The following is a 26,944-nucleotide window of genomic DNA, read 5'->3' as shown; positions in this document are numbered from 1 at the left end:
CATCATGTCATTATCTACTTTGTTACGGCTTCCCAGATTAGCAGAGCGGCTGTGCCGGAGTCTGGGGGGAGAGCCCAACGATAGCCAGGCCCCAACTCCGGCTAGAGCTGCATGAATAAATCATCGAGTGCGGAGCCACAGCGTGAGGGGCCGAGTTAGCTGTAAGAGCGCTCAGACGGTGCTCCGCTGGCGATTCTCCGCCTGTTCGCAGTCACTGCTAACAAAGCCAGCAGAGCAAGAAAGCAGCCCAGTGCATTCTGCGATTTTCGCTCACCTGCACCCCTAACAGACAGCGTGGTGGTTTACAGGCTGGCTTTGGAAAGCTGATGCTGATGTTTTGTAACAGTGAATTTCGCTATTTATATCGCCACGTTTCCCCACGTTATTAATATTATCAAGGTGCTACGCTACTAAACAGATGTCTTCCTAACACAGTTAAAATCCAGGGTAATTCCTCTTGCCTGCTATTAATGTTGTTTGTTGTTTGCGAGGAAGAACAACACGGGGTCTCTCATCGCTGCGTTGCCAGTTGTACAAACCATCTCCCTTTGTAGAAGCCTTCGCGCTGATGCCACCAAGTGGCGTAACTTTTTGGGTGACGTTTCCCCAGGACATTCTGAGCTTCCTCTAAGCCATTGGTCCATGTGCCCCTCGTCAGAGGAATTCTGTTAGCAGAGTGTGGAAAAACGCCGTCTCCTGGAGAAATCCTACAAATAATGAGCGTTAGGCACTTGACGGGCACTACGTATCCTTTTTCTTACCAAGTCTTCTGAAAGGCTGCTCCTTTCTGAAGAGGCGCACTAAGCCCTGAAGGCCCCAGATCTAGCCAAGTGTCCCGTAATAAAGCGCCCAGTTCGCTAGATACAGCACATTTTACATGATGGTGATGATCAGCAAGGTCTCCACTGTGGAAATGTCGCTAACTCTGGGGTGGAAGGTGGCAACTCTGTGTTGGGTTTGGCATCATGAGATGCTGAAGGAGCTAAACCAAGGAAATACACTTTTAATTTAAGTAAACTTGCATCCAGGTGCACCCTGGCACGCTGCTTTTTCAGAGTCAACATCTGACGAAGTGGGTTTTGCCCAGGAAAGTTTATGCCCAGATAAATCTGTTCGCCTTTAAGATGCCACAGGACTGCTTGTGGGTTTGGCATGTTGGAAATGTTCCCACTTCACTTTTCTCCATGCATGCTTTGCTGGCGACTTCTGGACGGGTGTGTTTCTGCTGGAGCTGGCTACCCTGGGCTCCGAGTTGTGGAGCGCCCCAGTGCAAGGAGCTGGAGTACCCACTGGCATTGTATGCTTGCCAGCCCTCGCTGCTGGGTCTAGGGAGGTGCTCTGCTAATCTGGCTATAGGGGCATCCTGTAAGAGCAAAGGAACTTCACGCCAGGCGGCTCCAGCCGCAAGCCAGCCCTCAGGAGAAGACACTAGCCGGGAGAAAAGGAAGCCCGTCGAGAGCTGCGTGCTGGTGAAGTGTTGCTCCAGCGAGGGTCTGGGTCAGGAGCTGTCAAGCCAGAGCAGTGATTGTTAGAGCCCCCGGAGCTTTGGCGGGGAGCTGAACCTTCAGCTCTGGTCTGATGCGTGTTGGGAGCTGGGTGGCTTGAGCAGGAGGCACTTGGTGTCTGTTCCCCATCACCCCCTTTTTGTGAGCCTTCTGGAGTCTGCAGGAAGGGACGGACACACACCCACCCACCTTTCCTGCAGATTGGGAAGGGCTAAGGCACGGGTCTGGGACGCATGTAGAGAGCAGCTATTGCAGGGTGAATGGCTTTGTCTTTTTGCACCCCCAGAGGACAAATGGTGGCTTCCAATGGGGCCACCAGGCATGCCTGGGGGGCCCTGGGAAATAGGCACCTGATGCCCCAACCCTGACAGCAGGGCAGGGAAGGGGCAAGTGCACCGGGGCCCTTTAAATAGCCACCAGAGCCCCATGCAGCTTGCTTCAGGCTGCCTGGGGGAGGCTATCCCCAGGGACCGGGTGAGTCTTTCGGCCCCTCTGCTTCAATTACACTCCTCTTCCTTGCCTGTCAGTCTGATCATGTCACCCTCCCCCCCCCATGGAATTTTTGCCCTGGTTTCCCACCCAATGGGCAAGCAAATTTAGACTCCTTGCCATTGTTTTCGGTGCGCTACATCTCTTTGGCCCTCCCCACTGCTCCTCCCTTGTCACGTTTCATGTTGTCCCCGTCCCTCTGCTCTGCCAGTGCTCCCAAGCTCATCCACACGCTCGCTAGACTCTCACACGCTCACTTCCAGACCCTCTTCCAGGTGACCCTCTGCCCTGCACCGCGTCCTGACCCCGCGGGCCAGTCTCTCTGACCTGTCTCTCTCCTGCTGCCTGCCAGGGGCTGAGTTGACTTTGGATGTAACTGGCCTGTGGTTCCCATTCTCTGGCCTCTCTCTCTGACGGTGAGCTCTTCGGAGCTGGGACCGTCTCTTGAGTGTGGGGAAAGTGCCTGGTATAGGGGGGCTGCTGCTGCTAATAGAGTTGAACATCCACAGAACCAGGTCCGTGTTCACGTACACCCCAGAAATGGTAACTCAGCATTTGATCAGAAGTTCCATACTGCTGGAAGCCATACAAACACCCACTACAATCAAATAAAATCGGAGCGGCTGTGTCAATTAAATTTGTCACGGAATAACGTGGGATCCTTTCTCCTTTTCAGCTCTGAACTAGCAGGCGTGCTTGGAGCCAGCCATATTCTACATACTTTTAATGTGCTCCAAGAAATTTCTATAGCGCACATTGTACTCAGGTAGTTCAATTTATAAATTCATCTTCCAAGTGATAGAGCTTCCGCTCGGTTATTGTGGTCGTTCTGAATTCTCGGTCTGTTGTCAGGGCTCTGATTGTGCAATGACAAACCTATCTGCAGAGGGTCAGGCCCAAAGAATGGGTCATTTTAAGTTAGAGTCAGACAGGAAGATAAATTGTACATTTAGTTGTAAATTAATATTTTGGATTAAATTCATGCTCTGCACTATTTTTGCCCAGTAAACATAAACTTGGAGGCAGAGTCATAATAGGAATGAAGTTCCCCCTGAATTTAGCACTCTGCCGGCATTTATCATGACGCTTCAAAAGCCGCATCTTTCCAACTTCTGTGGAGACCAGAGTATTCTGTGTAATAATTTAAAATGCATGAGCTTTAACTTGCTCCCATGCTAATTGTGTGCTTATAATTCAAAACACCGTCCCATTGTTTAGGAGAGGATTCTGCTTCTAATTAATTTTATTCATTTCCTTTTCAGTTTTTGAAAAGCTCTGGATATGCCAGGCGGACCAGGGAGAGATGAGAAATGGATATTGCATGTATCCGCCTTGAAATATTTCATTACCTTTTTATCTCTGATTTTTTCATCAGATAGCTAAGTTTGGAGATGCAACATTTAGAGAGTGAATGAGACAATAAGTCACTGGTAAAACCATTCTTGATCTGGTGATAATCTTGAAGGACCTTGTAATGGAGACCAGATGTTCATTCCCTGCACACACACATCTCCAGTGAATTTAACTCCAGTGAATTTCAGAATTTCCTGTGGCATGAATATCCGTTTGATTTTAGCTTTTCATCCCCCCAAATAGAAAGAAGGCTGTTATTAAGGGCTACGGTGATTTTACCTAAACTGTCACCCACATTTCTTTCTTGGTTTTCAAAATTGGGTCCTTTGAATGATATCATTAGGCTGCTGGAGAAGCTGTCAAATATTTCAACCATGCACTGGGATTTCATATTGCATATGGTCCACTGAATGATTTCAGGCTTTCTTAGAATGCATGAGGCAGACTCTTCAGCTGTCAAACTCTGTTTAAAATGCTGACAAAACCCTACATAAGCCAGTGTGGATTTATATCCTTACTCATTACAACTTTACTGAAGAAGGTGTCGCAAGGGCCAGGCGGTTAATCATGTAATCATGAAACCGAAATAAGTATACTAATAGTATTCCTTCCTGCATCACATCATTCTGCTCTCCAATTTCAAGAGAGGAATACAAAAAAAGCTTTTGACAAATGATGCTTGCTGGGTTATGAAATCATGGGCCGGCAGAAAATGTCTGTGATAGTATTTAGGCAGTAAAGATGCAAATAGGCATCTAATAGGAACTTGTCTGTACTTGTAGAACACCTACATACCTTTAAAACTGTGGCTCTCCGGTCTGCCCCTTTCAGAGGCTGGTTCTTTGGATGAAAGAAGCACTGGTCTGAGTTAGTTCGTGTTGATGGCTACTGGAAGTTGGGAGGCTGTATGCGGAAACTACGTAGCCATCTTAGATGTCTTTAGAATGCTCAGCGGTATGATGGGAGGGAACCTGCCGTGTACAAAGCCCTGTATCTCCAATCTGGGAATCTGCAGAGGTATCTTGTAGGGGTGAAATTAGCTTGTTCTGTTGCAACTTCCAGATAGTTATCAGGGAAGATGATCAATTTGTTGTTTTTCCAGTTTAATGCATCTGCGTTCCTAGCAAACTGACAGATTTCTCTCCTTGTCCTCTGAATGTGAAAACATAACAGTCCCACAGTGCGATTAGGATGAGGGAGGAGAAAACAACCTTCATAATTGGTTTGCTAGATTGTTATGGTTACATGATTAACCACTCAATGGTCAGGGAGTTAAAATGTCACGGGCAGCTTTCCCACTGCTTCCTTGGGCATGTTTTTTAGGATGTACTTGTTCACTGAACACCTGCCATTAAAGCTACAACAAATAGAGAATGGATCAGGTTTGGGAAATGAAACCCTAGTCTATTTCCAGATACGGCAAAAATTAAAGCTAGGAATGTAAAAAATGCCAGACTGGTCAGACAAAAGGTGCACCCAGCCAGTGCTGAATACTGGGTAAGATATCTAGTTATGGTATCGACTGCTACTGGGGATGAGTTCCTTCCTGACCTCAGGTTGATAGTGTCTTGAAGCATGGAGATTTATATGTCTCAAATATTTTAAAGCTGTTGATGAACGACTGTAGGCAAATCAGAAATAATAAACTATCTCCTCTTTATCAGCTTTACTGTATTGCCTTTCAGTCTCGCTGACTTTCCCCTGACTTTCTGAGGAGGGATAAATAGAAGGCCATGATTTAATAGCTGCTGATCAGCTCCCTCTGTTATGTTCCCATTTGGTCGTTTACACTAAGGGTATCGTTCGTTTCAGTTCTGCCTCGCAGTGACCCTCTCCTGACCTCTAAAGCCTCGTCTACGTAGAACATCCCACCCCATATAACATGGGATCTATTTAAATGGATACTCACCCGAGTATAATCCCCATGTAGGCCTTCGTCTTTCAGAACGGCCGGTGTCACTTGGGAAGGGGTTTCAACAAATCCCCCCGAAAGCGCCACTCTCATGTTAGAAGAAGCATGGCCCCACACGGGACAATAGCAGAATAACTCTCTGTGCAGCTGTTCTTCTGGATCTGGTAAAACTTTCTCGTGCAGACAGCCATTTTCAAGCTCCCCCCCCCCGAGTCCTGCCTGCTTCTGGCTGTTGGAGAGACAAGGGGGGTGAGGTGATATTTTTTCTTGGACCGGCTTCTGTTGGTGAGAGAGACAGACACGGTGTTCTTCGGGCCTGGGGAGCAGACGCAGTTAGTGTCACAGCTAAACACGGAGTCCAGCAGATGTTTCTGCTATGTCACTTCTGAGACCACATGACCAGAATGTAGAAAAGCGTTCCAGATTAGAATTTCCCACTGTACTATTAGAGTGTGTGTGTGTGTCAGTTAGTTAGTTTGTTTGTTTCCTGGGAGGGCGGGAACCTGGGACATGAACCCCTGGAGAGTATCTGCTTTTCAAAAAATCCTGGGGAAGGGGTGATTGTGATGGGGACGTGGTTCCTTCAAGCCCACCCCGAGAAGGTAGACGGGTGTTCAGAATGCTGAGGGGACTCTCCGGTCAGGGGCTTCTCACGGTCTCTCGTCCTTTCCATATTCAGGAGGGAGGGAGGCCTTTGCTATGGCCTCTTCATTATTAACTCGTTTGCGCGTCAGGGCCAGATGACTCCTCATTACGAACCAATTGGAGCTGCATGCTTCCGAGACGCTCTTTTGTAATTCAGCCAGCTGTGCCGAGTTAATGGAGCTGTCGTTTACTGCGCGATCGATGGGGGATGTCAGTGAGGTGTCCGGCGGGGGGATGCTGGGGCAGTGAGATAGCAGGATGCCTCTGGGCTGGTGGGTATGGCGGGAATGGCAGGGCCAGGCTCTCCGGCAAGGAAGTGCTGGTAGAAACGCGAGCTTAGCCGAAGCAGGGCCCGGGCAGGCCACGTGGAGGTGCGGCTTGCACCGTGCCTAGGGCCGGAGACCAATGCGAAGCCTGCACCGTGTAGAATTACTGGGGGAGAGCCCCGGGGTGCTCTCCAGCCGGCTCTGAGGGTGGCGCTGAGAGTTGCCCCCCCAGCCCTGCCCCGTCTGCCCAAGACCTCACCCCTTCCAGGGGCACAGAGCTGCGCCCCCCCCCCCCCCATTCCCAGGGGCCCAGCAATCCATCAGCTCCCCTGCTGTGAAGTCCCAGGTGCTCACCGTACATTGGAAGGAGAGTTTCCAAATCCTCGGAATCCGGTCGGCCCCTGCCCTTTGCCTCCGTTGTGAGGCTCTGAGGCGGGCATGCGGCGTGGCCTGCGTGTTCGTGTGAGCGAGCCAGGCACAGCGCACTCCCTTTCCTGCCACGGCCGTAGCTTCGCTTTGGCTCCACGGAAAACTCCTGCTTTGATGTCGAGCCAAGGCCCGTGGGGACCACGGAGAGAATTACCTGCCGTAAGCTGAGTCCCGAGCAGCACGGCCAGCGGCGGTTAGTGTGGAGGATGAGACGTTTTCCGAGGGGGAGGGGCCTGGAGGACACCCCTCTCAAGGAGAAGAACAGGGTGCCAGAGGGCAGGCCTCATCGGTTGGCCTAGAGAAAACAGGGTCTCTAAATGCCAAGAATAAGCTTTTGGCAGAACTCCCTGCCCGTGTGGGCTGGGGGGGCCTCTCTGGAGCACGTGCATGTGGCGGCTGTGGGTTTTCAAGTGACATGCTGCTGGCCACAAGCCACACCTGGGCTGAGTGGTGAGTCTCGCAGGCTCTGTCAAATTAGCTTTGTTTCCCTGACAGTCTCGGCTGTTCTGGGCACACCAGGATGCTAGGCATCCACTTCCTCCCCAAGGGGACACTTCTCTTAAAGCCAGACTAGACAGCAAATCCCTGACCCCTGTCAAGATCTGGGCATGGGCCTTTGCTGGCCACTGTGATTCTCTGCTCAGCTGGCAGCAGTGGGCGTTTGACTGGGCCTGCAGCAGCCAAAACAGCACAGCGGTTAAAGAGTAATAATAATCAATCTTCCGATGCCCTAGCTGGTGGATTGCTACAGCCAGGTATTTTCTTTAGCACCTACAGATGCTAATATGCACACTGCAGCAGCTAGTCACAAAACAGTGCAACCAAATACGACTTGGAATTAGTCACAACTGGGAACACATTAGAGGAGTTGTCATAGCTGTCCAGACGGCAGTTTGCCAAGATGCTGGAAATCTGACTAAGAAATGAGGCCAGATCAAATTGGCCCCATGCCCGTGAAGCTCAGATTGAATCCAAGATCAATATGTCATTTTCTCCCCCTGCTAATGTGTGATGGTGGAGGAGGTGGGGACAAAAGAAGCCTGCGAATTAGACAAGTGTGAAGCGGGAGCGAGTGAGGAGGTGGGTGACGTTGGCATGCAGTGCACAGCTACCGTGGCAGGAAGGAGTAAATAAATGCATCGCAGTTTGGGTGGTTGAGTAAACTTCTGGGCAGACCCATCTGATCTCATTAGGCCACTTTGGGATCCTGCTGGTTAATGACATAATTGCCCAGTGGTGAACCTGACATGGCTGTCACATGGCCGTGCCGCTGGTTTCTTTGGCTTTTCACAAAGGAGGGGGGAGAGGAAATTTGCATTTCGGCGAATGTTTTATCATCTTGTGTGACACAGGATATTTATTTGCAATGATCGGGGGTGGCAGGGATGAGTTATAGAAAGGAGGATTCATTTTGTCCAAGAGAAAATGCTTGAAAAGCACCAAGAAGACTGAAATCCAATATGTGCTAATTATCCAGGGGGACAACAAACTCCGCTGCATTTTTTGCATTCAATTAGCCGTGTTTGGTGTTGGTGTTTTATTTACATTTCCAGGCAGGCATTAGCTGCAGCATGTGGTAATTCAACCTGCTTTGAAATGCTGAATCTAAAGGCACTTAGATCCGCTCCTTCCTGCAGACTCATCCCACGGGAATTTTCTCCTGGGTGTCTGAAGGGTGGTGGGTCTGGACTCCAGGGTCCCATTCTTCTCTCCCGGCAGTGTGAATGGGCGGGAATAGTGCGGGATGGGGACGTGGGAGGGCAGGCAGGAGCAGCAGACTGTCCCTTAAAGGGGAGGCAATGGTCCCCAAACTGGGGCCTCGCCCCCATGCTGCCTCTTCTCCCCCATTGCTGCCCTCAATGGCGGGGAAAAGTGGGAGGGCCTGGCCCGCTTGTTCTGAAGCCCCTGGGCCCAGGCCTGGCCGAGTTAGCCACCTTAGTGCTTAGGCAGGCCAGGGAATGGCTCATCTTCCTCCCTGCAGGATGCAGAACGGGGTGGGCGACGCGGTGCATCCTTCGGGGTGTCACACAGTGCAGTGCATACACACAGTGCTCCTGAAATGCAGCTGCCTCTGGGGAGGAGGGCAGCAGTCATGAGAGCAAGTCCAGCGTGATGGGTGGGTAAAGGCTTCTTGGCCAAGGCACCGCGTCTGCCTCTTCCATGGGTAGGGCCGCGCTTGTCAACATGGTGCCACAGACCCCATGTGTCCGAAGCTGAACCTGTGGTTTCAGGGAGTCTGGGCATTTTCAAACCCAACGACAGGACTCAAAGGCACCTCCTGTGGCAAAGCACTGCAGCCATGCAGGCCGCTAACGGCTCCGAGCGGGCGGACAGATGCGTGCCGGCGTATCGGCGTGGCAAGGGCTACCGGAAAGCAGCTCACACATGGCTCGGACTTGCTGGTTTTAGCAGATTCACATCTCCGCAGAGTCCAGTGCTTAGCAACGTGGCCAGTTGTTTCTGGTGCGGGAGAAACGTGGACGGTCTGTGTCTGCTGAAAGAGACCGCTCAGGGATTTCTCCCCTGGCAAAGGGTTAACAGAGCCTGCTGCGCTTTCAGCTGCTTGAGGCGAGGAAGAAAACCTGCACAATGCCGTCTTGTTGGGCTGTGCGGCTGCTCCGGCGTTTAGAACCAACCCCGGGGACAAAGACCCGGGAGGAGCCAGTGTTTTCGCTCCAGCCTCCCGGAGAAAGGGTCGTCTCTTCGGGACACACATGCATCAAACCAGCACGGGAGACACAATGACTTGATTAACGGCAGTGGCTCAGATGTGACTGGAGAGAAGGGTGGGGGTGTGAATGCCCTCCCCAGGGCAGCGGTGTCGCCAGTGACCTCCTGCTCACCAGGCGGAGCAGTAAAAGATGGCATGATAAACATGCGACCCTGTCATGGCTGGGGCTTTCCTCTAACTGATGGGATAATTATCAGAGTCTGTCTGCGCTTGGCTCTTCGCTTCCTCTCCAGACTATACTGAGCTCAATTATAAGCACGTTCCTAACTTGGCCAGAACACATTTTTTGATTTTCTAGGTCAAATCTGCTATTTAGGGTGATTTCACCGCTGAAAGCTGGTATTTTATTTCAGCTCTTACCCACATTATTTTGCTTTAAAAGTGACTTAAAATGCATTAGTGTCATAGCCTGTGAGCCACACACAAGAGATTTTTTTGGCAGACCAAATTGCCGTTCCTTGCCTTGCTCTAGTAGCGAAGGCGATTTTTTTCATGAAGATACAAAACCGGAGTAAATGGGGCTCTTCTGCACTCGTTTTTTGCCTAACTAATTTTGCTAAAACAGCCTGGGGGCAGGGAGAGGGGTTGATTTTTAAACACTGCATCAGGGATGGACGCATCTAGCGCAGCCAATGAACCTCTCCCTCAGTGCTCCTGGGGCCTTTCTTCTGATGCGCGCTTGGAAAGCGGAGGTCAGCCAAAGCACTTCTCTTAGCAGCGCCAAGATTTTAAATTCTCTGGGTCTGGCATTTTCCATGGAGGGAGCAGCTAACTACGACCAGACTGGGCTTGTTAGTGTTCAGCAGGAGTTGTGATTGCTGCCCCCATTGGCTAAGACTTGCTCACGCTGTAGGATCATGATGCTCTCTCCCGTCTGCTCCGCCTCTTTTGTCTTGTCTTTAGAAGCTAATCTCTCGGGGATGTGTTTGCCCAGTGCCTGGCATAGTGAGGCCCAAGATGGTTAAGTGCCTGCTGCTTCTGAAGTGTTGTGTTAAAAAAAAAAAAAGTTGGCTGCACAGTCCTTGTGTTGATCTAGGCCTGTGCCCGCACTGGAGTCCTGTGACGTGTTGGATGGGGTTGGGGTTTAATCCTGTGATGGGGTGTACCAACCCTGCCTTGGGGCTGCATGGGTTAACCTGGCTACCTGGCTGAGAAGGCAAGAGCTGTAGCTTCTGGTGAGAATTTCCTGTAATGAAGGATGTCACTGGAAACTCACTTGGCCCATCTGAACTGCCCCTCCTCGGCAGCCTTCAAATAGCAAAGCCGATCGACTCCCATTTCAGCTCAGAAACTCCAGTGCAGCCAAGAGAATGATAATTGCTAATTGTTAAATGCTCAGGGCTTTGCTCAAATTATGTTTAATAATATTAAGCTGTGAGAAAACAGAGGCAAACACGGTGAGCAGCCGGCTTTTCGTTACAAGGCAGGCTTGTTTTACGCAGCCTCTTCAGCTTCATGAAAGCAGCATGAGTCCTGGGTCGTTTTTCAACCCTATTTCTGTGTTTCGCTTTATCAGCCGTTGGCTAGCAACTCGCAGGAATCCAAATGAGCGCTGAATATTTTAGGAGCCCGTGGGTTTCAGGAATGAATGATTTGCCAGTATTTTACGACTGTGATTCACGTTCCCTCGGCTAATCAGCCCCGGAATTACATGTGTATGCAGAGGGAGCCCTTGTTTATGGGACTAGTGGGGTCTTGCTGGAAGCTAATGGGCGCCGTTCCACACCCACTATGAATAAAACACCACAGGGACTCTTTCTCGGCGCTGACGTTTCAAATATTAATAGGGTATCGTTTTCGAGCCCAGTATGGCAACAGGTTGTGAGCACTTTGTTATAAACATTTTCTCTTAGTGGAATCGCGTATTTTAATGGAAATGTGCTGTCACTTAAATTATTGATATCCGAAAGCACAAGTCCACTGTGTGTCCACAGATATTGAAGTGGTTTCGAATGGGCTCTCTCCCTTGCCTGGTCGATTGCGTTCTTCGCCATAAATGTTGCATCAACTGGCACGCCAGGGCTGGGGTGGCAGCAAACCAGCATTTAACATAATAGGTAGCAAGGCAAGCCTGATTGCAGACTGCCTCGGTTCATGTTCCACACAAAGCCTTCTACTTGTGGTTAGCCACAAGTGACTTTTTTCTTTTGCTCTAAGATTGATAATGCTCCTTCAGAGATTTGACTACGCCTTCATCTAGTGAGTCACGAGGTCCCTGGGGAGAGATCGGGGGCTGACTTTTGCCCTTCATTAGGGTCAATTCAGAGCCAGTGGATTTGCTGCAGATTTACACCACTTCCTTTTTGTTCTCTGTTTGTACAGTGCCTTGCACTATGGCCGGCCAGAGGCAACGGCAGAACAAACTAACAGTGACAGCTGTGGGTGGTGCGTGCGCTGAATTGTTGCAGTCTTTTCATTTCCGTGCTTTGGGGGTTTGCAATGGCACAGTGGGGGTGGGGTTTGTATTTATATTGAATGTGGTGTATGGATGTGGTCACCTCATCTCGAAAAAGAGATCTCGGCATTGGAAAACCTTCAGAAAATGGCAACAAAAATGATGAGGGGCTTGGAAGGGTTACCGTGTGAAGAGAGATTAAAAAGACTGGGACTTCTCATCTTAGGAAAGAGGAGACTCAGTGGGGCTAGGGCTATACAATCATTACAGGTGTGGAGACAATGAATAAGGAAAAGTTATTGACTTGTTCCCATAACACAAGAACTAGGGATCACCCAATGAAATGAACAGGTTTAAAACAAACCAAAGGAAGTTTTTCTTCACGCAGTGCACAGTCAACCTGTGGAACTCCTTGCCAGAGGCTGTCATGAAGGCCAGGACTTTAACAGGCTTCAAAAAAGAGCTAGATAAATCCATGGAGGGTAGGTCCATCAATGGCTGTTAGCCAGGAAGGGCAGGGATGGTGTCCCTGGCCTCTGTGTGTCAGGGGCTGGGAATGGGCAACAGGGGAGGGATCACGTGAGGATTCCCTGTTCTGTTCCCTCCCTCTGGGACACCTGGCACTGGCCACTGTCAGAACACAGGACACTGGGCTGAACGGGCCTTTGGTCTGACCCAGTGTAGCTGTTCTGATGTTATTTCTGACTGGCTAGACAGGAGAGGAAAGTCCAATTGGCCTAGGTGCACTGCTTGGCTAGGAGCTCTAAGGCTTCTGCAGTGCTGCATCTCCATTGGGTGGGGGAGCCGCGCCGCCGCGTAACACTTCACAGAGCGTTAAGATCAAAGTGTGTTGTCCTTACCCATCTGCCAACCTGCATTTTCTCTCTCCAAGTTTGGAAGCGAGGGCGTCGTCAGCTCTTCCTCCTGTTCGCCGGCCCCGCTTTGGACGGGTTCCCCTCGGCTTTCAGACCCACCCTGTCAGTTAGTCAAATAAGAGCCAACATCGGGGTTTCCTGTCGCCCCGCTGAGTTCCGTCCCTTGACGCAGCAGCTTCCATAAAAGGGCGTCAAGGTGCTGGCCAGGAATCAGTCCCCTCCCCGTATGTGCGCACTCTGAAAATGTTGAACTCCAGCTCTTTAGAAATGCGAGAGGATTAAAGGGCCTGAAGGAGCTTACAGTGGGATGTCCAGGGAATCCAAAGCGATCAGTCAAAATGTCGGCACAGCCATCAAAATAAACAGTCTCTGGGGAATCTCTGTCTGCTTTGATTTGGAATCCGGCTTTCCCTTATTACGTTGTATTTGCCGAGAACAAAACACGAGTCCAGGGGGGACCAGGAACGGAAATGAAGGCAGCTTGTAGTGATGTTGCTGAGACCACAACTTTTCTCCCAGGAGCCTTTTATCTCTGTAACTGACAGAGGAGGAGAGAGGCTGGAAAGCCATGTATTCACATCAGACGGGCTCCCCGCCTGAGCGCTGGATGCACCGTCCTATCTTGTGCTGCTCAGAGCTGGCTGCCCGGCTAAGGATGCAGCGGTAGCTTAGCAGCAGCCCTTGCTCTTTGCTCAGTCAGCACATGGGCCGTCTCCCTCATCTCCTGAAAGCCACTGAGGTGAAGACTACAAATCCCAGCATTCCATGCTCTGTCTTTACCGGAGTAGCCTTGATGCAGGCTTGGAAGGATTGGATTCTTAACCGTAAACACTGATAAGTCTCAGTTTCACTGTACACACACCTGACAGTGCAGGGGAGAATATTTTAGTAGATAATAAGCAAAGTTTACAGATAGGCAAAGTAAGAACATGAGAGTGACCAGACTGGGTCAGACCAAAGTCCGTCCAGCCCAGCGCCCTGTCTGCCCTCTGTGGCCAATGCCAGGTGCCCCAGAGGGAGGGAACAGAACAGGGAATCCTCACGTGATTCCTCCATTTGCAGGCTAACAGAGGCTAGGGACACCATTCCTACGCATCCTGGCTCACAGCCATTGATGGACCTAACCTCCATGAATCTATCTGGCTCTTTTTTGAACCCTGTTAAAGTCCTGGCCTTCACCACATCCTCTGGCAAGGAGTTCCACAGGTTGACAGTGTGCTGAGTGAAGAAAAACTTCCTTTTGTTTCTTTTAAACCTGCTGCCTATTAATTTCACTTGGTGACCCCTAGTTCTTATATTGTGGGAATAAGTAAATAACTTTTCCTTATTCGCTTTTTCCACACCAGTCATGATTTTATAGACCTCTATTCTATCCTGTAAGTAAGAAAAATGGTGCTTGGGAACTTATTAGTGTTTGATTTAAGCATATTTCTTTTTGAATGGTTTGTCACCTGATGTTGACACTTTGTGTTTTAATGGTTATGAAGCTTTAGGTTTTTAATCTCAGCAGCCTAAAGTTACTAAGCAATAATTATCTGACCTCCCTTCTCTGCCACTGTCATAACCTCCCACAACTGTGAGACTGTAAATCAATAAAAATAGAAAAAATGTTTAAAAATAAACATCTATCAAAATTATAAAAAATGGAAATCAAATTCTGCCAAGCCTAGTGAGCGTAGCTCTGTTACAGGAAGAAAGACCAGGAGTGTGTTTTTATGGGTTTCAGTTTAGAAATATGAGGAATGCTAAGTCTGGTCTGTCTGGATTTTGCTGACGGATTGTTTGATAGCATGTGAGATTCCTCTGCCTGCATGTGGAGGGGAGGGAAAACGGGGAATTGTATCATTAGCAAGAACTTCTCATCTAGGTGTGTACTCTAGACATCAGAGTCGCATGCTGCCACTGTGTGCATGAGTGCAGTGTTTTTAAAATCCATTTCCCCATGCTCGGCATCTTGTCATGTCATAACAGAGCTGCCGATCCCAATTGCCAGATCCTCAAAAATCATGACTTTCTTTGAAATGGTGTTTTTTAACCGGCCTTCTGGTATTTGAGCCTGTCGGCATCACATGTCTCAGCTTTGCTCTGCAGCCCGCAGCGGTTAGAAGTGTCTGTATCCACACAGAATCCCATGACTCCCAGAGCCGAGGCTTTTAGAAATGCCCCAACATCAGGGGGACATGGCAAGAGTTGGCATAATCCTACTAGTGCGCCTGTTGCGCAGAGTTTTCCAGGGAAGACGGGAGTCAAACTCCATTTCATACAGGAAAAGACAAAAAGAAAAGAGTTAAAAACCAAACCTCCAGGTCTGATAGTAAATCAATAAAGTAGCGGAGACGACACATCCCTTCTCTTTGCTGGTGACCTGCAGATGCAGGCTGCATTGCCCACCCGGTACTGCCTGCTAGCCACTGTAAAGTTACTGTAGTTGTCAGCCAGGGATAGCGAAACAACATTAGTTTTGGCTTACAAGCAGGTTTTTCTGCCTGCTTCTTCCACAGGAAGCATCGTTGCCCGAAGTAATTAATGTGTGCGTGCGGGTTGTGTTTTCTCCAGTCTGATGGCAAATGTTCTGATGTGTCCTTATTCGGTGGGGCTGGTGTCGAGCTATGCTGATGCTGTCTCTCTCTTTTTTCCTTTCTTCCTTCCCGTTTCTGTGCCGGCAGCAAACCCTGGAGACGAACCTCACCAACCTGGTGAAACGCAACAGCGAACTAGAAAACCAGATGGCCAAGCTGATACAGATCTGCCAGCAGGTGGAGGTAGGTGGGGCCAGTGCCGCGGAGAGCAGGGTCCGTGATGGGGCAGAGGGGTTCTGTTGGGTGGCGATGCGGGGTAGTGGGTGAAGTTTGGCCAGAGGCCATGTGGGGAAAGCCCCGGCGGTGAGATGAGAGAGACTGTGGAACAGTTTCCCGAGCAATGGCAGACCCGTCGCTTGATTCATTTCAGTCTAAGCTGCACAGGCGGCTGGTAAATACATGGGGTGACACCGGCCGGCGGAGGCGGTTGCATAGCACCCTCCCACTGATTGAGATGGTTCCCAGGGCAGCGTTGGGAGGTGGACGGTCACTGAGCATGGCCTGGCCACTGTGGACGCCTCGCTCTCTCGGGGCCATTGACAGCTCCTGGCCCGGAGCCGCGTGTCTGCGGCAGTGTACAGGAGAAGGTGCGCTTGTTCGGGGAAGGGCAAACGGGAGTGGCTCGTGCACTAACTACAACTGCTCTGTGGGAGAACCCGGAGGCAGTGAGAACTGGACAGGCCGTCTCCCCAGCCGCAGGGGCTGGAGGGCAGCAAGTGATGATGAGATGAGGTAGCGGAGATGGTCGCAGTGGGAACGTATCCCCATCCGGGGGGGGGGGGGATGCGTGTGCGCACACCGGCATTGCAGCGGGGCACTCGCTGTGCCCCACATGTGGGCTCCGACTCGGGGAGAAGTAGGAGGAATTCTGGGCTGGGCTTGGGCTGCCAGTGCCGCTGTGACGACACCCCCAGCCTGTGCCGCTTGGGGGCGCCTGCGGGGTCTGTGCTGCTAACTGGTTACAGACGCCTGGTCAGGGCCGGGCCACAAGGGGTGCCGCTGAGGGTCGGGGGGTGTTGAGTGGGACATGATCCCACAGATCCCGGTGCTGAATTGGGATCGGTCACTTAGGAAGTGGGTTCCAAACTTTACCAGTCTGACCCTCCCCCCATCCCTCGAGCAAGCGGCTTTGGGACTCACCACCCCTCCACCTCCGCAGACCGCAGCAGAGCGAGTGCGCCGGCCCAGTGCCACCATGGGGCAGCGCCAGGCCCCCCAAAGCTGCAGGCTCGGGGGGCAGGGTTCGGAGAAGTGGATTCTGTCCCTGGTTTTGTCCCAGACTCCGGGCGAGTCACCGAAACCAGACTTGTCACGGGGAGTCGCTAACTGCGTGTTCCTCGTTTTCCAGCTGCCTGGCTGGAGACCCTGGGGCCTGATTTGCAGAAGCGTTGAGCGCTCCCAGCTACAACTGAAGTCAGTACGAGCTGGGCTCTGAGCGGACAAAGTGCTGCATGAGGCTACATGAGCTCAGAAATCCAGCCCTAGCTTTCTCATTGTGTGTTCCCGGTCTGTAACGAAGCTTCCTGTGAATGTGGGCTTCAGCCCCGGCTCTGCAAGAGGCTAAGAACATAAAAACAGCCAGACTGGGTCGACCAAAGGTCCAGCCCAGGGCCCTGTCTGCCCACAGAGCCAGTGCCAGGGCCCCAGAGGGAATGAACAAAACAGGGAATCATCAAGTGATTCATCCTTTGCTACCCATTCCTTGCTTCAAACAGGCCAGGGACACCCTCCCTGCCCATCCTGGCTAATAAGTGTCAATGGACCTAACCTCCATGAATTTACCTAGTTCTTTTTGAACCCTGTTAGTCCTGGTCTTCCCCACATCCTCTGGCAAGGAGTTCCACAAGTTGACTGTGTGCTGAGTGAAGAAAACCTTCCTTCTGTATGTTTGAAACCTGCTCTCTATGAATTTCATTTGGTGACCCCTAGTTCTGTTGTTATGGGTTATCACCATTCCTTTTACGGGAGCGCCAGGAAGCAAAATGAATGACTATTTGGAAGCACTTGGATCTGGGAATGACGAGTGCCGCAGGAAATTGAGAATTCTGTCTCCACAGCAGAGTTTGAATCGAGTGCACAAGATTAAGGCTGGGTAGCACCTTGAGGAATGAGGGTAGCGCGAGATATTGAATAGCTGCTCGTTGAGTGAGCAACACCTAGTCTGTGCACTGAACGAGGCAGGTGGAAAGATAGTAGGTGAGAATGTAATCAAAGACAGATCACCATTCAGATGCACAGGGGGCAGAATCACGGCTGCACAGGAAACCTGAAATCTGGCATCTCTCCGCTTGCGAGTGCTCACTTTGCAAGCTGGCTGGCGTTCTCTGGCTGTGCTCGGAGCGCGCCTGCTGGCACTTGGACGTGAGGGAGAGCTGGCGCGCCGGGCCTGGCAAAAGAGAGGTGAAGGCCAATGACTGGGCAGCTTGGAGACGCCGGGGCAGTGGGGGAGTGATCCCTGGCAGTGCTCGCAAGGCCATGACGTACAAAGGGGTCGAGGTTGCAGGTGGTGAGACGGGCGGGGTAGAAGCAAGGCCAGTGGCCTGTCAAAGCGAGATGGGTTTCGACTGGAGCTGGCCCTGCTTCCAGAGAGAGGGCAGACGGCACTTGCCGAGGGTACAGATGCAACGGAGGCATCAGCGCGGGAGGAGTCTGGGTGCAGAGTAGCTAGAATGTTGCCACGCAAAGCGGAGGAGAACGTCCTTCGCTGGGGACGGGGAGATGGCTCCGCGCTCAGGAGAGACCTTTGCAACAGGCCGTTTCCTCTGCCTTTCTGCGGCCGTCCTGTTCCAGCTGCTGACGCTCACCCCGGAGAGGCTGGCAGCTGGCCCCCGTGATGGGCACGTCACCAGGCCCCTTTGCAAATCTCCTGGAACCCTGTGAGAGAAACGGGAAAGCATCGGCTCCGGCCAAGCAGCCCCACACAACCAAGCGGGCCCTTGGAAAGGCCGGAGAAGGCTGACTTAGGGCGGTGGCAGTGGAAACGGGAGTGCAGCCTGCTCCTGCGCGAGGACAAGCCCTGGGTGTTTGGGCAGCATGCTGACAATGCAGGGGTGAGCGAGCATCTATTCCAGCCTGGCCTTGTCTCTGCATGCTGCATCCCAATTGGGGAAGGGAACGGTGGCTGGTTACCCAGGAAGCATCACCCTTAATGGTTAACCAGGGGCGGGGCATCGAGGGAAGGGGCGGGGCAAGGAGATCCAGGTTTCTGAAATAGAACGTTGGCAAATCCTAGTGCAAGGAGGTCTGGTCAAACCCAAGGAAATGGCCCGGGGGGGCTCTGTCCTGACTGCCGGATGGGTCGCCGTCTGGCACGACTTGGCAGTTCCATTCCTAACGCATCGCCTCTCCCCTCTCCGACTCCGCTGGCAGGCAGCGTGTCCGGCACGGCGACGCAGGAGAGTTTGGGAGCTGACTGAGGATTAATTGGCGGTGCTGAGTGCCTCTGGTAAGGCTGCTCTGGGATGTTTGTTCCAGGACTCTCCTGTGCCTTCGGGGCTGGCTGACACTAGGCCAGACTGCTGAGCGCTGGCAGAGCCGCTGTCAAGGTCATGGAATACAGACATTTCCAAGAAAGAAACAACAGGACATGCGAAAGTGTCCCCCCTTCCCCCGCCTGCATTCTCTACATGCTGATTGGTTTCCATCCTGCCTAAATTGTTTCCTTCCTCTTTTCTCCCTCCCCTCTGAAAACGGGCTTGTGAAACTGCACCCTCCCTGGGCTGTCGGAAACCCATGGGCTGGCTTCTGTAGCCCAGTAGCCGCTTTCGAGGCAGGCCAGCAGCCCTTAGAAAATGCTTTGTGTGGAGGATACAGAGGAAAACCAAAGATCACCATGCGTCCCAGTGAGGAACAGGACCCTGCTACTCCCACCCTTTGATCTAGCAAATGCTTTCTGTGGCTGATTAGCAATCAGCACCCTTTGTTTGCCTTTCCAAGAGAACCCGCAGGATGCCCACCCAACAGCAAGAGGGTGCCACCCTATGAACCCAGCCTCCTGGCTAACAGGACTGTGTAAATAAGAGGCCTTGCAAACAGCAAGTGGAGGAGGAAAGTGGCTGATGCCTTATTGTTCTTTCCAAGTGCATAACAATTAATAGTAAATTAGTTTGCTCTTTCGTTCGCTGAGCTGAGGCCTGGCGCCAGGCCATTGCAATCCCTTTCTTCTTAATGGGCTATTGATTTTCAGTTACTAAATTAAGCAGCCGTTCCTCAGACAAGTTCCTTTAAAAAGGATAAAGACACTGATCGAGTGCAGGGGCCTCGGAAATAGATTTAGGTGATTGGCTGGCGTATCAACAACAATGTGTTGCGAAGGTTGTTTATCTAGTTGAGCTGCATTTCCCCTGGCCCAAGACCCTCTCTCCCCCCTCGACTGCAACAGAGAGGACGCCCAGACTTCTGCGCCTCACTTTGATGCAGCTGTTGGCTGCAGGACCTAGCTTGAGCAGATGACACAGAACTCAAGTGGCTCCAGTAAGGCCCAGAGGCTACGTCTACACTACAAGGTTTTTGCGCAAAAACCGGCAGAGCGTCCGCACCTCAAGCGCATTCTTGCGCAAGTAAATCGGCAGAACAGAGGACTTTTGCCGGTAGAGTTATTCCTCTCCCCACGAGGAGTAACTCCTTTTTGTGCTACAGCTCTTGTACAAAAAGGCAGGTGTGGATGCTCCGGAGGGCTTTTTGCGCAAGAAACCCCTATTGGCAACAGCACAGGGGCTCTGATGGCCGTTCTGTGCATGGCCATCAGAGCGTCCTTGCGAGAGAGCGTCCCTGCAGTGCGGATGCTCTCTTGCACAAAAGCACGTGGCTTTTCCGATGCGCTTTGAGGTCTGGACGCGCTTTTGCGCATGAAGTTTTTCCGGAAGAATTCTTCTGCCAAAGGCTTCTTGCACAGAAACCCTGCAGTGTAGACAAAGCCAGGGGTAGTGATGGGCAACTGCCTCTCATCTAGTGTCCCGCAGGCCCTGTCTTTTGACCAGCTCCACACTCAGACCAGGAAAGGGGGACAAGCAGCAAATCTAGCCCGGCCCTCCCCATGCAGATGTAATTTACCTAGGACTGCTACAGGGGGCATTGGAGCAAGTCCCAGGGCAGGAGTGACCCATCTCTGGGACCTTGCTTTTGAATGATGCTCTGAGCTCTGTTCTTGCTCTGGTGGCTGGGGCTAGGGTAGCTCCGTGGGGTTGCTCCGTGACACCTGTATCTCAGAGGTGCCACTGTCCATCTTGCTTCCCTAAGGGCTGGCCGAGAATGGCTTGCACAAGGGAAGGCTTTTCCTTCCATGGGTGTCGTTCCAGGGCTGCTCCTACCTGGGCCCCTCCCTGTGGCTCGTGACAGAGAACATTAGTAAAGGGAGATGAAGAGTGAATGGATTTTTGCAAGCAGAAAATTAAGAGCAAGAACCACAATTCCGCCAGGCAAAATGCAAGTGCCTGATATTCAGAGCGTGTGCAGGTCAGGTTATGACTCAACGGCTCCGCGGGGGATGGAAGAGGGATACATTTGGATTGTCAGTGCCTTCAGCTTGTGCAAGGTGGCCATCCAGGGGGTTTATATATAGCTCTGCTGGCAGGCTCTGCCTGTTCAGCTTCCTGAACCGTGGAATGAGTAAATGACAAGGGGGTTTGACCTTCTGTGAGATCCCCAAGTGAGCTCTGCTCTGCATTGGCTCTTGCTCACACGTGACAGGCTGCCGTTAAGGACACGTGCACCCGTCGCACGTATGGAAGGCTGGCCTCCAGCCCTAAGGCCGAGCAGGCTCCGTGGCCGGTCTCCAGCCGCCAGCAGAGAGGTGCCGATGTAAATGTGAGAGGCCTGTTTCCAGGAAAAGTGCGTCCTGCCGGGAAGCGAAGGCGCCTAAACCCGGGACTTGGCCAGCGCAGCAAGCCAAGGAGGGGACTGTGTGTCAGGTGGGTTTGTTGGACACACGTGCTGTCTACCCTTGAAACACAGCAGTGGCACAGCTCTGTCTGCACCCGGCCTTAGGGTCTTCCATTGACCGGGCACTGCCTACATGAGGACCGAAGCCAGATTTACCAGGTCAGCCTACTTTTCTAGAGTAGACCCACTCTTAGGACAAGAGGGGACAGTCCGTAGGAGCTGCCAAAATGATCAGAACACAGATCTGAGGCCTGCGCTACGGCTGAAACACAGGTCAGCCTGCCTACGGGGCGCTCGCGCCTGAGACGTGACGCTGACCTAAGCCCAGTGCAGACACTGCTAGGTTGGCAGAAGGATTTTTCCTTGAACCTAACCACCCTGCTCCAGGGGAGGATTCCCTACAGTGGCCTCACCGGCGCCTACGCTGCCGCAGGGCAGCTCTTCACGGGGGCACGTCTCGTGTCGACATCGCCGCCGAGAGAAGAACGTGTCTCTGTACATGGTCAGTCGGCCCAGCTCCCCGACTCATTGCAGCAGCTGGTGCTGAAGAAAACCCTCCCGAATGGGACACATGCACATGGACACCTGCCCTCTCTTGCGGTGAGCAGCCTGGTTCTGTGCCTGACGGGTCACAAACCATGTTTGCAGCGGGCGGGGCACCGGGCTGGTGTGTCTTCCCCTCGGTCTGTTCAGTAGGAAATCCCAGAATAATTTGCCCCCCGCATCACTGGGGCCGTGCTGGGTTCGAGTTGTCCTCCTACAACACGATAAGAGAAAAAAATCTTAAAAGCGACGGATGGTCCGGTAGCCCCGTGGAGACTAACAAACACTGTAGATGGGCTCGTGAGCTTTCGTGGGCACTGCCCCCTTCTTCCAATGATGAGTGGCGATCTCCTGGATTTCCCAGAATGCACTGGCACAGGCCACAGGCGGCGCCACGGCAGTGGCAGATACACAAACATGGCTGACATGCAGATGCCTCTTGTCCAGCAGTTCTTGCGTGTCTGCTTTCACACAGCAAGCCTCTGAACGCCACCCCCCATCCATTCAAACCCCTTTTTAATATACCCATCGCTGGCGGCAAAGCAGGTGTGGGGTGGAGGTGGACAGCTCCCAGCCCCTCCCCCCCAGTAGTAATCCCAGGACCGCCTGAGAGTCCCGACCCCCCATTTGAGAGCCCCGGCTCTTGTCTGAGTGCGCGTCCCCTCCGGCTCCCGTGGGAGTGTCACAAAGCGGTTGCGGGAGCGTAGTTGCGCTCGTGGCGAGGACGGGTGCGCCCTGCCTTAAACTGCCTGTGACAAATCCACCAGGGGAGCGAATCCCCTCCGCGGGCACAGAACCTCATTTTCAGAGGCTCCGGATCTAATCCTGACCAGGTTACTCCCCAGAGCCCCTTGCAGGCGAGCAGTGAGCATTCCCCGTGCCTTGGACTTGTGCTGCCCCGAGATGGCTCCTCCCCTCCCCTACCTGTGTGGCGCTTGTTCCGCTCACCTGATGCTCAGGAACAGTCACTCTTGGCTTCTGGACGGGGACCAATCTCCCAAATGTCAACCTAAGCCATGAAAGCTTCAGAAATTAGCGTGGAGACAATTACGCAGCCTTGGCTGTGGGGATGCTGGTTCTCCTCCTCGGATAGAGTCGGGTCTCTTGACTCATCCAATCCCCCAGTGCTGTCAGCATGGCGGCACGGCGGGGTTTTGCCAGAGCTGACGTTTCGGATTTAGAAGGCTTTGAGCGGGAGCGCTGCATTAGCCATGGTATTTAAGGTTCAGGGCTCGTGTGATTTGAATTGCTTGTTACGGGTGCCTCCCTGTTCAGCAGTAATTCGTTCAGCCGGCACCTGATGTGTCCTTTCTGCTTGTGCTAGTGATCCCCATGGGTTCTAAAGGCAGTGCAAACAGCAACCGGGATAAAGGGCAGCCCAGGTCAGTGCTTCTGCTGAAACAAAGACGCTGATCGCAACGATTCCTCACACCGAGGCCTCTAGAGGTGAAATCACACGCCATGTCCAAACCCCTGAACCCAGACCCATGGTGAGGGTGTATCACAGACCCCACTGCCCACCCCATCCAAGCCACCTGACACCAGCCAAGCCAATGGCTCTAAATTGCCGTTAGATTCCCGGAGAGCGTGCAGTAGGGTTAGCGATTCCGCACTGTTTGCCCCTCTGGAATTCACTCCAGCAGCTCTCCAGTCAGTAGCCCTGTTTAACCAGCTGGTCGGGGCTCTAGTAAGATGCTTGACATCTGTAATGCTGAGGCGGGTCTCTGATTGCTTTGCTGCTTCTGGTCTTTTTGCAGTTTCAAAACCAGTGGGGCCCACGTCATTCCTGGCAATTGGCGGAGTGTTTATTGGAGAACAGACTAGCCAGATGTCCCCGCGGTGCTTTGTGTGACTCCGCTGGCAGGCCACCCCTTCCTGGAGAGTGACGCCAGGTCGCCCTGGCATGGCCTCTGACTTCCACAGTCTTCCTGCTGCTCCTTCGGGCATGGCAGGGAGTTGACGCCTGAGTGAGAGGAGGGCCTAGCAGGGATTAAGTACCCTGATTTCAGTGGAATGCAGGCAGGCCAGCTCCTGCGTTCTCTCCCCTGCAGCCACTCCCAGTCCCTCAGGAGCAGCGGGGCTGGCGTAGACCTGGCTGGCTTCTCAGGCTCCCCGCTGAAAGGCCCCGTTCCTAGGATGCGAATGATCAGTCTGGGTGCGAATGGTGCACCCCCCCGTAGCACTGAACAATGCTCTTGCCCTTCGCTTTGTGCCCCGACTGGATTCAAATCGGCAGGATCCTCTCGGTAGGCGAGTTCCTAAACGTCCACTGTGATTCGCTGATTGCAGGCTGAGCCTCCTGCATCCCGCAGACCAGAGGAATGATCTCGTTCCTTCTCGGTGCAGCAGGGACCGGTCCCCGGGGGCACCGAGACAGGTCTAGGTTACGCCTCAGACATGCAGTGGCACAAGTGCCCCGAGCATCCGCACCCTTTTTTTTCCCAGCGCACCGCTGCTCCGGTACGGAGGCAGGCCTGTGAGAGCTGCCCTCTCGACGTTCCTTTCCTGCCAGCATGGCACAGGCTGTGTCTCGGTTCCTGCGCAGTATTTTAACACGAGGATGCTCGTTAAACAGGCACTGAAGCCGTGCAAGTAACGGCCTTTTGCATCTGTATTCAGCACTGCCTCGTCCCTGAGCCCCAGTGGGGACTGATTTGTAGTAAATGAGGTCAATAAAGTCAGGGAAGCTGCGTGAAGCAGCCCTTGAAGACAGCTAACAAGCCTTTTTGACACTAATTATGCAGGTAGCAGGTGGCATCCGGGGCTGGTAGAAAGGAGTGTTGCAGCATCGCGCTTCTCCGCTGGCTGCAGCTGTCCCATGGTCCCTAGCGTGGGAAGTAGAGACCTCGGCCTGTGTCGCGTCAGCGTCACCTGCTCTGGGAAATGCCAGACTGAGCCGCTGCACCTAGTGCCACGGACGGGTGTGGGTGTGGACACGGAAGTAACTCAGCCCCGTGTGGCCCCGGCTTTGCCTGCCTGTGGCACCATTCCCTCCCTCTGTGCCGTGCCAGGAGCGATCGGCGCCCTGAGGTGGCCCGAAGCCCGGGGTGCTCCCGGCGCTTTGCACAGTAAGTGCGACAGACCGGGCCTGCCCTTACGGTCCGAATGTTAGCAACAGCGATGAGCAAACGCCTCTGCTGCCTCTCCCCTGTGTCCCTGTTCCACCGCACCCCGGCTGGGCCCTCGGCTCAGCCGTGAGACTCCCGCATCCGGGGGAGGGGAGAGTTTGGAGAAGACGCCTACGCCCTCCGCCCCATCCCCCACTCGCTGGCCTTTGGACGGGGAGAACGGCTCTGGGCTCTACACCGGCTCCTCTGACGTTCATCGCTGGACGGGAGCATAGCAGACTGCAGGGGGGCAAGCTGGGTTCCTGGCATGGGGGCCAGTTGGGGTGAGTTCTGGGCAAGGACACGCAGCCCCATGGCCCTCCCAAAGGCCTCCAGAGCGCCTGCCGAACAGCACTGGGCTTAAACACCTGGCATTAGCTGGGGTCTGAGCCCCATCTGCGCCATAATCCTCCAGCTGCTCCGCGGGGCGGGGGCCGGAGGGGAGCTAGTGCCGCTCTGCTGACCTTCCTGCACCAGCCTGGGGCATTTGAAACCCAAATCCCACATCTGTCCTCACGGCATAAACTCCACCTCTCTGACCCCCCCCCCCGCCCTCCCCCTCCGACAGTGGAGTCTGTCGGGCGGCGCCATGCGGCAAAGCTGCCTGTGCGTCCCTCAGGACCTCACTCACGCCTCGCCATGCCCTGGGGCGGCGCCCGCTCAGAGACCTGCCCTGCCGTCTCACCGGAGCCGGTCCTTTGTCACTGCCAGTTGGCAGGGCCCTTTGGGCAGGACAAGCCGGGACCCAGCGTGCTGGGCCACTGAGGCAGGACGGGGAACCCCCATCTCTGGAGGGTTTGAGCAAACAGCTGGCAGGGATGGCCTAGGTGTACTTGGCCCTGCCTCGGTGCAGGGGCTGGAGTGGATGATCCCTTGGGGCCCTGCAGCCCGCTGGCCCTAGCGAGGCTGAGCTGACGGTTCTGGCCTGGGGCCCAGGGTACGCAGAGGGCGGAGGTGAGGGCCCAGGAAATGCTGAGGTTCCACCGTTGCATCGAAGCCTGGGGCCCTTGCTCCCTGGACCCCTCCCAGGAACGGCTCTCTCCCTGTCACTCAACCTGCGGGCAGCCACCAAACCCTGGCCTCTGCCGAGGTTAGTACCTGGCCTTCTCCCATCTCCGAAGTGGGGACAGATGCAGGACACAGCGGCCTGCCTCTGTCTGTGTTGCCTGCACAGCAGCAGCTGCTAAGGAGCGTTGTGTCCTCCCGCGTCAGTGCCTGGCTTCCTGGCAGCTGGCACCAGTGGTGCCAGACCTTGGCTGACAGGAGGGGGCCTGGGGGGAAGCTGTTGCTGCTCGCGTGGCCAGGCTCAGAGCCAGCGTGTGGCATTCACAGCCCGGCCTGTCTGCTGTCTCTGCCTAGGTGAACACGGCCATGCACGAGGCCAAGCTGATGGAGGAGTGTGATGAGCTCATGGAGATCATCCGGCAGCGCAAGCAGGTGATCGCGGTGAAGATCAAGGAGACGAAGGTGAGTCTCTCGCTGGGGCAGGCGTGTCCGGGGGCACCAGGGCATGGCCCGTGCTCAGGCAACGGTTCCTGCGGGAGGTGATGGGGCCACCAGTGCTGCTGCTCCTGTGACATCTTGATTTTCAGCTCAGCTTTGCCAGCTTGCCGGGTCCAGAACAGCCTGCTCCCAGCCACGGGGCTGGTGTGGCAGCAAAGAAAGCCACGGAGGAGGGAGCTGTTCCGTGGGTAAGCGGTGTCAGAGCCGTGTGTTTGGAAATGAGCTGCCAGGCTCAGCAGTTCAGAGGCTATCAATGGAGCGGCCAAGAACTTGCCCGCAGAAGGGGCAGGGTGCGCCAGGGCCGATCCTCTAGTGCTTGTAAGCACAGAGGGCGAGGCAGGGGCTGCTTTTCAGAGATGCTTTGTATGGGGCAGGCACACCAGCGTCCAGCACGTGCCAGGTGCCCGGCTCGCAACTGAACACTGGCAAGTACCTTGCTGGACCAGCTGGGCTCACCCATGGGCTAGTGTCGTTGAGACAGCTATTGGGATGAGAATGGGTGTAGTGCTTAGGCTTTGTGGGGTGCCTGTGGGTTGCTGCCTGCACTAGCCTCCGCTACAGCATCCGTATCCCACAGGGTTGGGCAGGGTGAGAGATTACGTCCTTGAAGAGCGGCTCAGCAGCCAAAAGCACCGTGTCCTGCCCAACAGGCAAAGCCCGTCCGCACCTAGGGGCACGTTAAAGGGGACGAAAGACTTTGTTGCTCGGCTCTTTCTCTCCCATGAAGATGAG

General features: G+C 53.5%; 1 protein-coding gene across 2 annotated transcripts in view; it reads left to right on the top strand.

The window, feature by feature from the left end:
* MID2 (midline 2) overlaps window positions 1-26,944 on the top strand; it is a 160,659-nt gene that overhangs the window by 87,574 nt on the left and 46,141 nt on the right. For both annotated transcript variants that reach the window (XM_089781689.1, XM_075896588.2), the window contains exons 3-4: window positions 15,267-15,362; window positions 26,069-26,176. In XM_089781689.1, the coding sequence (XP_089637815.1) occupies window positions 15,267-15,362; window positions 26,069-26,176 (204 nt within the window). The remainder of the gene's footprint in view (window positions 1-15,266; window positions 15,363-26,068; window positions 26,177-26,944) is intronic.

The sequence above is a fragment of the Pelodiscus sinensis genome, chromosome 13 (genome assembly GCF_052426305.1).
Source record: "Pelodiscus sinensis isolate ZL-2025 chromosome 13, ASM5242630v1, whole genome shotgun sequence".
NCBI lineage: Eukaryota > Metazoa > Chordata > Testudines > Trionychidae > Pelodiscus > Pelodiscus sinensis.
This window is presented reverse-complemented; position numbering and strand designations above follow the sequence as displayed.